This window comes from Gobio gobio, assembly GCF_949357685.1.
Source record: "Gobio gobio genome assembly, chromosome: 12".
Taxonomy (NCBI): Eukaryota; Metazoa; Chordata; class Actinopteri; order Cypriniformes; family Gobionidae; genus Gobio; species Gobio gobio.
Genome location: NC_137105.1, coordinates 4432533 through 4447676, shown reverse-complemented (window position 1 = coordinate 4447676; position 15144 = coordinate 4432533). Strand labels below are relative to the sequence as shown.

Sequence of the window (15144 nt, the reverse complement as noted above, 5' to 3'; positions counted from 1 at the left end):
GACTTGACCTGACAGGCTTTATTAAAGTTCCTGAATTGCAACACAACTTTAATCTGGATATTCAATTCCAATATTGCGTCTAATCATTTTATAGGAGACCTATCATTGTCTGATGTGTTTTGACTTGTCTGTCCAGTTTTGGTGGACCAGAAATACGTCAAATTAAACAATAGTACAGGCCTTTGTATTGGTGCACTGTAAAGAAATGCTTGGTGGATGTTTCAACTGTCAAAAACGGTCAAACGCAACCGTTGGGTTTAAATTTTTTAATTACATTTTTAAACCCTGATTAAAAAAATAATAATTGACAACTGTTTTACGATAAAAACGTTCAGCGACCAACGGTAATATCAAGTGATGCAAAATACTTGACATTTTAAATGAAATTTCACCATTTTGAATCGAAAATATGACATTATGTATGCAAATCCAATATTGCAGCTAATAATTATATAGGAGACAATTATGAAGCCTAATGCTCATTCATTGTCTGTTGTGTTTTGACTTGTCTGTCCAGTTTTGGTGGACCAGAAATACGTCAAATTAAACAATAGTACAGGCCTTTGTATTGGTGCACTGTAAAGAAATGCTGGGTTTTTGTTTCAACTGTCAAAAACGGTCAAACGCAACCGTTGGTTTAAATTTTTAAATTACATTTTTAAACCCAACGGTTGGGGTCGACCGTTAAAACAAACCAGCATTTTTTTTTAGAGTGTGTTGCTATCATTATGCTTTGCATATTAAATACCACTAATAACTTGTTCTGGATGTCTAAATGAAGTACAGCTATTAATCACACGTGCACATGAACGCACAGATGTTGTCATTTGAAAATCCACCGTTATGTTCAAGTCTATCGCGCTTTGTTTGGAGACGTTTCATTAAACAGAACGGACAGTACCACCAATGACCAGCAGGTGGCGCTGTAGATCGTCTTTAAAGGCGTGATTTATGATTAATTGACTCATTTTTCCATTTGAAATGTCAAATAACTCCATAACGTTTGTCACAGGTCTTTTCATTATCAAATGAACAGGTCACATGACCTTTGGTGGCCGTTTTTGATCATGTTTGTCAGAAATCATTCTAATACGATGATTTATCATCAATGTTGGGAAATGTTTGTTGCTTAAAAAAAATCTATGTTTTTGTAACAACATACACTACCGCTCAAAAATTTTGGGGTCCGGAATTTTTTTAAGATATTCATAGGCCTACTTTTATTCACCAAGGAAAAATGACAGATTATATTAGATTGTTAGAAAATATTTATATTTTGAATAAATGCTGTTCTTTTTAACGTTTTATTCATCAATGAATCCTGAAAAAAATATAAAAGGTTACAAAATAAAATATTAAGCAGCACAACTGTTTCCAACATTGATAATACATTATATTTCTGAAGGATCATGTGACACTTGATGCTGAAAATTCAGCTTTGATCACAGAAATAAATTATATTTTATAAAGTATATTATTTTAAATTGTAATAATATTTCACAATATTACAGTTTTTTCAGTATTTTTGATCAGGCTTGATGAGCATAAGGGACTTCTTTCAAAAACATAAAAAAATAGTAATGTTTCCAAACTTTTGACTGGTACATAATGTAATGCAATGATAATACATGCAAATTGACTAAAATATAATATTTAAAATGTTTGTTTTTAACCAGAAACTAAGCTGAGTATCATTTTTCATAAGTACGTTTATGTCAGAAATGGGATGGGAAGCACATGCACAGAGTCAAGGTCGAGTACGATCCTCAGCAGAGAGCCTGGGATAGATAAACAACACCTCCCTCTCTCTCTCTCTCTCTCTCACACACACACACACACACACACACACACACTCTCTCGCTCGCCCCCGTTACCTGGATCTGAGCTGCGCGTCCGTGTGGATTCATCTCGCGCCTCATTGTCATTCGTTCCGCGTTCATGCGCCTCATCTCCACATGAGTTGAGCTTCTCGCCGAGGGTCAGATTGGCTTCTTTTATCCCCAACGCAGCAAGAAACGCTCGCGGTCGCCTGGACGGGCAACGATCCCGCAAGTGTTTTGTTCCTCTCAGAAGTGCGCGTGTTGTGCTGCTGATGGTCTCGTGGCCGGGATGCTGCCGCGCTGAGGATGGACTGTAATGGATGGCTGTGATGCTCCAGTATCTTCTTCTTCTTCTTCTTCATCATCATGTCTCCAGCGGCTCCGGTCACTGACAGCGGCGCTGCTGATGTCCTGCACGAGCAGACGGACGCGCCGCGGGAAGCGGTGAGTTCAGCAGCGGCGCGGCGCGGCGCGCGCGTTCACATTGTATGCGTTTCACCCGATGTGGGGGAACCTTTGTTACAAACCACGACAGAAGAGAAAGAATAGTCTTTATTCTGTATGTTTCACATCAAAGGCAAGACAGAGAAGCTAATGCACGCACCACGATTCATGTTTAATTGACACAAACGTGTGTGTGTGTGTGAGTGTGTACGCACGTGAGTGAGAGGAGATACACAAAGATTCATATCCATCTTAAGCCAATAACACGTTCAAATGCAGTGGCAGACAGTAGTAAATCTAAAAAAAAAAAAAAAAAAACTTGTATATCATGGTCATATTTCACCACACAATCAAAAGAATAACATAAAAAATATATTTTGCTCAAAATATACAGCAAAAAATGTATTAAAAATATATTTAGCACTCGTATGAAAATGATCACCTTGTTTACACATTGCCATGTCTGTAATGGAGAATATGTGTGTGTGTGTGTGTGTGTGTGCGTGTGTGTGCACATATACATACATATTTAGTAAAATGTGCTTGATTATGAAAATAATATAAATAAAATTCTTCAAAATATTTTTTTTAGAATATCATATATCAGTCAAATTTCACCACACAATTGAAATAATAAAATTATATATATATATATATATATATATATATATATATATATATATATATATATATATATATATATATATATATATGCTTAAAATATTTAGCATTCATATTAAGATTATGACCTTGTTTACACATTGCCATTTCTGTCATTTAGAAATCATATTCTCAATTTTGATATATATATATATATATATATATATATATATATATATATATATATATATATATATATATATATATATATAATGTAATAAAATTCTTCAAAAATGTATTTCAAAATTATTTTATTCGAAATTATTATTTTATAGATATAATTTTAATGAAAAATAAATATTTTTAAATACATTTTGGGGTGAATATGACCTGCATGTTTTTATCAGATTCACCCAATAAATTATTAAACTAATTACATTTAAGTTGTTTGTAATGATTTATCATATATATTTATGATGAATTTGCTGAAAAATGTGGGATCTGAATTTACTTTTGAGTCTTTCGCAGAAGCGCCAAAAATGTCTGTGTATTTTCAAATTCAGAGATTAGGCAATACAATGAAGTTGAGGAGTATGTTATCAAGGGCCGTCCTGACTGCATCTAAAGCCATCGCCGGTTATGTCATGTTCCTAAAACGACAAGCTCAAGAGCACTAAAATAGTCTGAGTGAAAGTGGGACACCTCGCTCACACGTCCCGATATATGCAGGACGATCCTCACTATCCTCTCTGAAAGAGCCTCTGGGTTTGGGCTGAACCCGTCCCTGCAGTGCTGGATCTGGAAGAGTGTGAGGATTTGGTTTTGATCAGCATTTCCTCAGAAGTGCTTCTCCTTTGGGTCAATGAAAGCTCTTTAATCTGTAATTACATTTCAAAGCCTACAAATGATGTCCATGAACACTTGCAGTCAAAGAAAATTGATTTTTTTTATTTCTATAACCTGTTTACAAAATTAAACAGCATGTAATTCAGATTCAAAGACCAAATTAGCTCATCTTATAAAGGTAATTCAGGCAAAACGAGGTCCCTGGTGTTTAGTGAACCACATGTGTCAGCATTAACCACAACCACACACACATAGTGGAGGATTAACCCACATGTGCTGTTATTTTAGTTCATTTTTAATGTCTATTTTTAATTTAATTTTAGTACTTTATTTTCATTGTTAGTAATTTTTGTCATTTTTATTTATTTTTAGTGTCTATTTTTTATTTAATTTTAAAATAGTTTTATTTCATGTTTATTTTATTTAAAGTAAATTAAATGTTTTTTTAATGGTCTTAGTTTTTTAATTATATATTATTTTTATATTTTTTATTTTCATTGTTTGTCATTTTTGTAATTTTTATTTATTTTTAGTATCTATTTTTAACTTAATTTTAAATGGCTGAAATAAAATATATATTTTAAAATATTTTTATTTCATGTTTATTTTATTTTAAGTAAAGTAAATGTTTTTTTTAATGGTCTTAGTTTTTTAATTATATTTTATTTTTATATTTTTTATTTTCATTGTTAGTAATTTTTGTCATTTTCATTAATTTTTAATGTCTAATTTTAATTTAATTTTAGTACTTAAACTAAATGAAATAAAATATATATTTTTATTTCATGTTTATTTTATTTTAAGTAAAGAAAATGTTTTTTAATGGTCTTAGTTTATTTAATTTTAATATGTTTTATTTTTAGTGTTAGTAATTTTTTTAATTTGTATTAGTTTTTTTAATGTCTATTTTTAATTCTATTTTAAATGGCTGAAATAAAATATATATTTTAAAATATTTTTATTTCATGTTTATTTTAAGTAAAGTAAATGTTTTTTTTAATGGTCTTAGTTTTTTAATTAAATTAAATTTTTGTATTTTTTGTTTTCATTGTTAGAAATTTTTGTCATTTTTATGAATTTTTAATGTCTATTTTTAATTTAATTTTAGTACTTAAACTAAACGAAATAAAATATATATTAAATAAAAGAATATATATTATAGTAAAGAAAATTTATTTTTAATGGTCTTAGTTTTTTTATTATATTTTATTTTTATATTTTTTATTTTCAGTGTTAGTCATTTTTCTTTATTTTTTAATGTCTATTTTTAATTTAATTTTAGTACTTAAACTAAATGGCTGAAATAAAAAAATATACATGTTTATTTTTATTTTAAGTAAAGAATTTTTTCAATGACGTTAGTTTTAGTTAATGATAATAACCGTGGTCAGGGTGTATTTTGGTTTATTCCACCATATTTATGTAAAGGTAAAAAAAATAAAGTGCTGTGTTTTGCACTGTTGCATTGTAATTTTAAAGTGAATAAATGTTTTGTATTGAGCTGCTGGTTTACTGTTTCATGGTCCTTTTTAAAAATTCAGAAAATAATTTAATTTATAGAAAATTCATTAAAAAAGTAAAAGTAGGAAAAAAAGTTACTTAATGTGTGGCTTACAAGGAGACATTTGTAAACATTACTTAAAAGATTATGTTGGATAAACTTAAAACTATAATTTAAAAAAAAATGCCTCAATTTTATTGAGTAAAATGGGCACAGTATTTTTTACAGTGCATGGCCAATCAAAAATGTTTAAATTGACATTCTGCACCGCTCTCATTAGGGTTGTTCTCCGGAGTGACCAATCACACTTCTCTCTCTCTGGCAATCCCATGGTCGAGTCTGGGTTTGGCGGTTGCCAGGAGAACAGGACTTGCCTGACTGCATTGTGCCAAGTGTAAAGTTTGGTGGAGGGGGGATTATGGGGTGGGTTGTTTTTCAAGGGTTGGGCTTGGCCCCTTAGTTCCAGTGAAAGGAACTCTTAATGCGTCACCAAGACATTTTGGACAATTTCATGATCCTAATTTTGCGGGAACAGTTTGGGGACGGCCCCTTCCTGTCCCATCATGACCCAGTGCACAAAGCGTCGCTCCATAAAGACACAGATGAGCGAGTTTGGTGTGGAGGAACTTGAGTCCTGACCTCGACCCGATAGATCACCTTTGGGATGAATTAGAGCGGAGACTGAGAGCCAGGCCTTCTCGTCCAACATCAGTGCCTGACCTCACAAATGCGCTTCTAGAAGAATGGCCATAAACACACTCCTAAACCTTGAGGAAAGCCTTCCCAGAAGAGCTGAAGCTGTTAGAGCTGCAAATGGTGGGCCAACTCCATATTAAACCCTCAGGATTAAGAATGGGACGGCATTAAAGCTCATGTGAATGTAAAGGCAGGCGTCACAAAACTTTTGGCAATATAGTGTATCTTTTACTGTACCTTCTGATCACACAGCAAAAAAGTTCCTTTTTTTCCCAGTACAGATGTCTAAAGATTTCTAAATCAAGATGCATTTACTTCAGATGTAAAATGATATAAAATATGAAGTCTTGTTTTCTGTGAAATTGATCAAAATAAAGTTTGACTAAAACAAGAACCAATATCTGCCAATGGGCTCAGAAAAATCAGCTTAATGTAGAAATTTTGTCAGATATTTGTTCTTGTTTTGAGCATAAATTCACTTCATTTTATTCAATTTTGAAAATACATTTATGACACATTTGAGCATTAAACAGTCTGTGTGAATCAACAAATGCCATATCAGATGCAGTAGTGTAGAAAATAACAGCTTTTTATTATACCTTTTTATACTCATTTTATTAGTAACAGCCTATAGTATCTCATTATTCTGATTATTCTGAATTCATTAATTAAATTGAAGTATTTGACATAAAAGATAACACAGATACATTGAATATGGTAATTATAAAAAATGATCCTTATAAGAAATGCACTTGGCATTCAATGTATGAATGTTTAGATATTATATCATGAAGTGCAGAAAACCTAATACATAATCCAAAGAGTGTAATTATTGTCTCATGAACATACTAACATAAAAAACTCCCTCTAAGAGTCGGTTAGCTACGATATATAGACATAAGATTACATAAAATTGCAGTCAAAAGTCTATTATAAATGCAAAAGCTCCATTGTGTGCCCACTAATGTAAACCTACGCCCTTCATCAATATCATTATGTTTCATAAACCGATCTTTTTATGTCTTATACATCCTCAAATTCATTGCTCCCTCAGTGACTTGATCATGACTCGACTATTGATCAAATTTCTGACATACTTGAAAGAATGTGAGGAAACTCAAATACCAAAAAACGAATTGCATTGAATATTAATGGTTGAGAAATACTTCATAAGGGCTACTTGTCATAAGTGCTCTGGTTCCCGCTGAGAGCTCCGGCAGGGAAGGGCTCCAGAGGCTGTGGTAAAAGGTACAGCGGATAATTATGGAAGAACATGATCAATTATTTAATGCCATCTGCCATGTTAAGGGCATAAGACAGGCGTGCAATCACTTACTCAAGAAACGGCACAATAAAAACATGAGAAGCTTGTTCGGCATGACAGATCGTTCTCCTCCAAGGCTTGTAAAAGAAGCCCATATTCAAAGTTTGAAGTAAAAATTAGCATTATTACTCTTTCTAAACTTCCTGGAAACGAATAAGAATTCCGAATTGAACTCAACCCTGGTTGCTAGGGTGTGCTGGGTGGTTGCTAGGTGGTTACTTACTGTCAAAAGAGTCCAAGTCTGTATGATAATGGTGTGGGAAGGTTGTAGGATCACCAAGTTAGAGAGTCAAGTTGGTTTTCTACAATTAAACAAAAAAACAAACAAGTAGAACGAGTTTAAAATCAACATATCAGATGGGATATCAGTTACAAACGAGAACAGATTCTATAAAAAATAAAGGGTAACAAATAGGGCTGCGCAATATATCAAAATTATTGAAATATCGCAAATGTTCATATCGCGATATGCATATCGCAACGGCGCGCAATATCTGAATGGTTTTAATATGAACAGCGTGAACAACTACTTCAACATTGTGAAAAGTGTATGTTTTAGGTTGATGCATTCAGCAGAGAATAGACTGGGCACACGTGTATATTTATTTTAAGTGTTACTGTTTTTAATTCTAGATAAATAAAAATAAGCGTCCACCCCTAGTTCAGGTGTCTTTGTGTACCTGGATGTTCTTGATGTTAAGTTTTAGGTCGATATAACTATATATTACCAAGTCAAGCAAAGAGTTTTTGGTATTTAAATATTGGCATTACATTTTTTGTTTGTTTACATTGATGTTAAAATTATATTGTCAGATTTGTGACTTACATTTTTGCTCACTTTCAGAAATTGAAGCGATGCTTTCTTTTCCCAGAAAGAATGTGAAACACATAAATGGTATCGTATCGAATATCGCATTATTTAACAAGGATATCGCATAACGCATTTTTCTTCAGTATCACACAGCCCTAGTAACAAATACATATTTCACATTACATTTATGCATTTGGCTGATGCTTTTATTCAAAGTCACTTACATTAATGCTACACGTTTGATCCCGGGAATCTAACCCATGACCTTGGTGTTGCTAGCGTCATGCTCTACTGTTTGAACTACAGTAATGTGATTACATACACAAACATATGAGCAAATAAGCAAACAACCATACCACAGACTACCACAGAACTTTAATACTACGCAATCAGACAATCCTAAACATAGAAAATATGAAGCAAACTTACTTTAAATGCACGCAACAAGCACCTAAAAACAGTGCCACTGCTGGTCTGCTCCTTCCACAATGGCTCCTGAAATCAGCTAAATCAGGTACTGTGATGAAACAGAAGGTGCAATCGTATTTTCGCCCCTATTGTGAAGTATAAGTGAGTGAAACTGCTTCTCAAACAAGAACAAACGTAGGACAGGGCTTGATTTTGTCTGTGGGGAATTGATTGGATGGTCGTGGTTTGCTATTGGTGGATCTCATGTGATTGACAGGTTGCCCCGCCCTCATCATCAGAGAAGAGAAGCTGCCAGAGGGAGGGGGAGTTATTCTGATTAAAGATTACGAGAGTGCTGGTCTAGAAATCTAGACGCACCCTAGCGGCAAATTTGCAGCCAGGGCGTCTAGCAACTCTCCATTGGCTTGCGAGCTGGAAAAGACAAACTGTGGTCAGGCCAATCACATCGTGTATAGAGTCGGTGGGCGGGCTTAACATAATGACGGCAGAGTTGCGGCGGTTTCGCGTGATACTCGTAAACAAAGAAGCTGGCAAACAGCGGTCTTTCCAATCGGCTTTGGTCGCGACTCTTGGAGTTTAAGCTGCACTATGTAACTTTTCCGTCCACTAGAGGTCGCCTGTTCAAAACAAAGGTGTAGTTTGATGATGCCACGTTTGAGCGCAGAATCTTGGGACATGTGGTCTTCACCTCACAGCCGGTGGAAAACAGTCAGGATAGGACTCGGGCAAAAAATTATGTTCATGGATGCGATTATTAACATGACTGTAGTCTGAAGCAGAGCAGGAGCGAGTGTTGTGGAGCTGAGCAAGGCCGCAGGAGCGATTGAAGAGCGGGACTGTTATTATGGCATAGTCGCCGGCGGGACTTTTATTATGACACGGTTGCCGGCGCCACTTCCTCTTTTCCAGTCATGAGTATGAGGTAACGCAACTCTGTTTATCGTATTAGATATATCTGAGTGTGTTGAAAAGGAAGTTATGACGTTCGCTCGGCGGCTGCTATGACACTTGTTCACACTGCAGTGAGAGTAAAGCGTTTCTGCAGAATAAAACCGGAAACCGAGGGTGACGCAGATATGACGCAATCGACAGGCGTCTCCCTCAAACGCATAGCTCACACGTCCCGGTTCCTCGGTTAAAATAGCAATTTCTCACGATTTACAAAAAGTTGGAAACATTTGGGATATTCTAAGTACTGTTTTACTGCAAAAATCTTACATAGTTCACCTTTAAGCTATTTTACCGGATACGGCAAAAGTTTAATCTCTCAACTAGCTCTGCTTCACCTTCTTCGTTGCTCTGGTTGGTTGTAGCTCTATCCTATTGCGTGCAGAGGGAATATGAAAGACAACCGTTTATCCCGCCCCTCGGATTGAGCCCTGCCAATGGTGAGTTCCCAGACCCAACATCATGATGTGGCTCTGGCTTGTCAGGCTACGAGAGTGCATGAATTCCAAAATATTTTTTTAGTTACGTATATTTATTATAAATGATTTATCCGTGCACATCATTGTGTTTTTAAATAGCATGAAATCAATTAAATCAGGTAATGTGATGAAACAGGAGTTGCAATCATATTTTCACCCCTATTGTGAAGAATAACCGAGTGAAACTGCTTCTCAAACAAGAACAAATGTAAGGCGGGGCTTCAAATGTGGTCCCCCTTAGTGCCATATAGCACTGGTTTTTTTTTAAATGGTGCTACATGGCACTAAAAGTGGTTCTTGGCTCGTAGTCATACACTCTTAAAAAAAAAAAAGGTTCTATATGGCACCAAAAATGGTTCTTCGTCTTAATCATAGAGGAACCACTTTTGGTGCAATATAGCACCATATCTGAACATGTTCTGTATATGGTAGCGGTGCTATATAGCACCTTGGTCAAAGAACCTCTTTGGTGCTATATAGCACTTAAAAAGGTTCCCCTATGATTACGAGCCAAGAACCATTTTTGGTGCCATATAGAACCTTTTTTTTTTTACCTTTTATTTCTATTTATAGCACCTTAACCAACCCAAAGAACCACTGAAGAACCATACAGGGGCTTAACAGGTTCAACAGAGAAATGTTAGTTAGCTTTGAATGGCTTTGACGCACATGTAGGTATAGCTAGCTAACATACCCTTGTATTTGAACAAAATAGCTACTCGCAATCAGGGGCGCCGCTAGCAATTTTGGGCCCTATGAAAGAATATGAAGTTGGGCCCCTACCGCACCATAGCTATCCAAAATTTTTGTTTGCAATTTAATAATACTGACCAATTAAGCTCTGCTCGCTCAACCCAGAATGCCCCAATTGGCTGATGAAACATTGATTAAAATTAAGATACAATTTATTCAAAACAAAACTTAATGAAGTGGTCACAATCATGTCTGACCCACTCCATGTCTCCTGGCATTGCACATCTTATGATGTGTCCTTTCTAACTCATGCTGTTCACTTTTCATAATTAACATTCAATTGACAACATAGATTGACAACATAGACATACAAAATAACATTATAATATGTAAACATAAATATAAAACTAAATACTTTTTCTTAATGGCTACAACAATTATAGTAGACAATAATAGACCATACCATATAAAAGAAAACTTACCCGGCAGTCCAAGAGCATGACTGGTCCACAAGGCTGTGCTGGTTGCATTTAAGGTACAGGTCATGGGGTTTCTCAGATTTCGCTTGAGACCGGTAAGCATTAGCCTCGATAGCAGTCGTATCTCCTTCATTGTGTATTTTTATATTTTGAATATATCCCTCCACTGCATACTGTAACCCCTTTTGCCTCAATCTGGAGATATTGCTCCAAAAAAGGTCATTGACACGCACGGGTATACCGCTTTCCGTCATGCCAATCTGTCTCGCTGGTCGTGTTTGACCATTTGTTTGTCGGACGTAGCAACAGTAACTAAGGGGGGCGGGGCTCGGCAAAAGGCTAATTGACCTATCGGTAAGCCCCTCCCCTCGAACGCAGATGAGCCAATAGCAGTTGAGTATCAGTTGCGCTGGGACCAGAACTCGGACATCTTTAGGTTTCAGCGCCATAGAGATGCATTGGAAAATCCGAAGCTCTCATCGGTTTGATGGTGTTTATGCTACAAAAATGCTAAAATGTCGTGCCTGAGGAACTGTAACACTGACTCCAGGTGTCCTGAGAGGATTTTGTGTTTGTCATACTCTCGTTAAGTTACGATTAAAGTCCCTGCTAACATACAAACCGTAATAACTAACTGTTCTCACGTCATGTAACACTGTAGGTGAAAAACATGGAAGGTCTACATTTCAGTGCCTCTCCATATTAAACTGGTTATATGTAAATTAATTTCATTTTACATATGTTTAATGTCTACATTATCTGTCCTACTAAGGAGGACTCTTATTTTGATGGGTATTATAGTCTCCGGGTAATAAAAGGAAGAGCTTGCACGCAGTTTATCAGAGTTGTTTTGCAGATACAAAGTTTACCAGTTATTAACTGCACCCTCGAAAGGCATAAGGTCTCTGTATATGTTTGTTTACTGTGAGTGTTTTTGTGTAATTTGCTGTGTGTGTTAATGGTAATGCAACGGAGAGAGAGTTTGTGAATGAGACGTTAATGCGCACTTCTTATGCTTTGTTTGTTCAGCTCTTACAATGATTTTTTTGGAGTGAATAACGATGCAATAAACTTGATACTTAAGTTTGGCGATCATTTGGACGGGGTATATACGCTACATTCTGTGTCCAAAAACATCTCGGGATAAGGTTTTCACACTGACAGCTGTACATTGTAAGATATAGCAACTCCGTTTGTTTGTCCGAGTTAGCAACAGTAACTAAGGGGGGCGGGGCTTACCGATAGGTCAGTTGCGCCGCAGAATGTCTATTCGTGTCTTTGCATTGACTTAACATGTAAATCACTCACGCGAACAGCTTCAATCGCATCTGGTGTGAACGCACCATTAGAGTGTACACCACATTGACATGCTTTCTTGAAGTTTTCCTACGGGAAAAGAAAGTGCCAACGTGTTTTTTCACCTCTCCTTTTTATCATTTATATCTTCACAGCAACGACCCTCGAAGCAGTCCCTGAGCAAGTCCCTGTGTCGCGACTCGCACTGGAAATGCCTCCTTCTGTCACTGCTGATGTACTGCTGTGTGATCGCCATGACCTGGTGCCAGGTCACGAAGGTCACCCGCCTCTCCTTCGACAGCGCCTTCAAGGGCAAGTCCATGATGTACCACGACAGCCCCTGCTCCAACGGCTACATCTACATCCCCGTGGCCTTCCTCGTCATGCTCTACGTGGTTTACCTAGTGGAGTGTTGGCATTGTTACTCGCGCAACGAACTTCAGTTTAAAGTAGACCTGGAGAACATCGGCGAGCGGGTGCATCGCATGCAGCAAGCCACACCGTGCATCTGGTGGAAGGCCATTAGTTACCACTACGTACGCCGGACGAGGCAAGTCACTCGCTACCGCAACGGCGACGCCTACACGAGCACGCAGGTTTACCACGAGCGCGTGAACACGCACGTCGCGGAGGCCGAGTTTGATTACGGGAACTGCGGGGTTAAGGACATTTCCAAGCACCTCACGGGTCTGGAGAGCTTCCCGGTGACCAAGCTGCGTTTCACCAAGTGCTTTAGTTTCGCTAACGTCGAGTCCGAGAACTCCTACCTGACGCAAAGAGCGCGGTTCTTCACCGAGAACGAAGGTCTGGACGATTATATGGAAGCGCGTGAAGGAATGCACCTCAAAAACGTTGAGTTTAAGGAATACGTGCTTGCATATGCAGATCCGGATCGCTTGCCTTGGTATGCGTCGCAGTTTAGCTTCTGGTTGGCGGCGGCGCTGACTTTATCGTGGCCGTTGCGGGTTTTGACGGAGTATCGCACGGCGTACCTTCACTATCACGTGGAGAAGCTTTTTGGCTTTGACTATGTCGCCGTTACGCCGCTGGACGAGAGGCCGTTTTGCCGCCACATCCCGCGGGTGAACACCATCGACAGCACTGAGCTCGAGTGGCACATTCGCTCCAACCAACAGCTTGTTCCCAGTTACTCCGAGGCCGTGCTAATGGATCTGGCACAGCAGTCCAGCTGCAACACGTTTTCGCCCCGCGGGATCGGCGCGGCCGGCGGAAGCGGCTTCGGCGGATACCGGCAAAACTGCGAGCGCTGCCACCGCTCCATCAGCAGCTCGTCGATTTTCTCGCGCAGCGCGCTGAGCATCTGCAATAGCCCGCGCTTACCCTTCAGTAGCAGCCGATTCTCGCTGGGACGTTTGTATGGCTCACGCCGCAGCTGCCTTTGGCAAAGTCACAGTAGTAGCCTAAACGACCCTGGCTGCCCGACGGAAAGCACGCGATGTCTGGCCGGACAGTCCACCAATGAGGAGAGCCCACCTTCTCCACCAGCCTATCAGGACGCGCTGTATTTTCCCGTACTGATTATCCACCGCAACGAGGGCTGCCTTGGCCATGAACACCATTCACTCCACCATAACGGACCCTGTGTGGAGACTTCGTTATAGCCAGGGCTTAAAAACGGAAAAAAATATCAATCGGTTCACTACGAGCAGAATCTATATTTTAGCCGTTTTTGCATTCCACATTAAACATTACTGTTCCGAAAACGGTTTGATTTTAAAAAATACCGGTTAATAACGTTATTTTAATTTAGCCTATACTTTAAACAAATATGTATAAATAAAGACTTTCACTCAAAAATAAGATACTTACACTTGAACATTTATTTCATAACATTGTTAAAACCACAACAGAAATACCTGCATTAATTAGAAAGCATAAACAGCTGGAAAAATATTGACCTGTTTTAATGGACTATTAGACAATCGAAAGTGGCCCTCTTATGCCTAATTCTTTTCAGAAGAGTGATAATATTCTTTGCACATAACTTTTTTTTCCAACACGACTTGTTTTAAAAATGACATGAATAAAAAAATAAACTGGATAACCATTGCTCTTTTAATGCACCGTCAACTGCTAATTTCAAAGCAAATCACATTATCAAATTCAGTCGGCTAATAAAGCTTGATCATTTAATGCAATATAACATTGTAAAACTACAACAAAATTTATACCATTTAATACGAAGCATCAACAGTCCATATCGAAAACATTGACCTGTCCTGTATTGTATTGGCTACATTTTACTAGAAAAATGTGAGATAGTTGCTAGTAACGTTACTTGGCTTAAACGGAATCCATAAACTAGCCTAAATCAGTCTATTTGAGCTTAAAGTCCGTAGGCTACTACTTGTTTAAACGTACGAAAAGAATGTCCTCCAATACCTGCGCATTCATTGGGGAAAAAAATGTACTTGAGGCATGTAAATGCGCGTACTACTTAATTCATGATTGGTCACTGCCAAATTAAAATATTAAAGAGAACGAAAAAATAACATTATTAACCGGTTAACGGTCATTTCAAATAAACATTTCTGTTCAGAACGATTCAAATTTATTTTGTTTTCGTTTCGTCTTTTTGTTCCTGTTAAAATGCCATTCGTTTTCGTTCCTTGAACCGGTTCAGAGCCCTGGTTATAGCGTTTGCGAAAGGACGAGAACGCAAACTTGGTGTTGCTAGTACATTTATTTGCAAACTCATGATTTGTGGATCAGACTGTTACGAGAAATGTTTCTCTCAAATGAGAGAATCTTTACTTC

General features: G+C 37.4%; 1 protein-coding gene across 1 annotated transcript; it reads left to right on the top strand.

Moving 5' to 3' along the window:
- Positions 1-1831: 1831 nt before the first annotated feature.
- Positions 1832-14847, top strand: tmem151ba (transmembrane protein 151Ba). Its single transcript, XM_079831056.1, has 2 exons — positions 1832-2264; positions 12522-14847. The coding sequence occupies exons 1-2, from the start codon at positions 2187-2189 to the stop codon at positions 13986-13988; spliced, it is 1545 nt and encodes a 514-aa protein (XP_079687182.1). The 5' UTR covers positions 1832-2186; the 3' UTR covers positions 13989-14847.
- Positions 14848-15144: the final 297 nt, after the last annotated feature.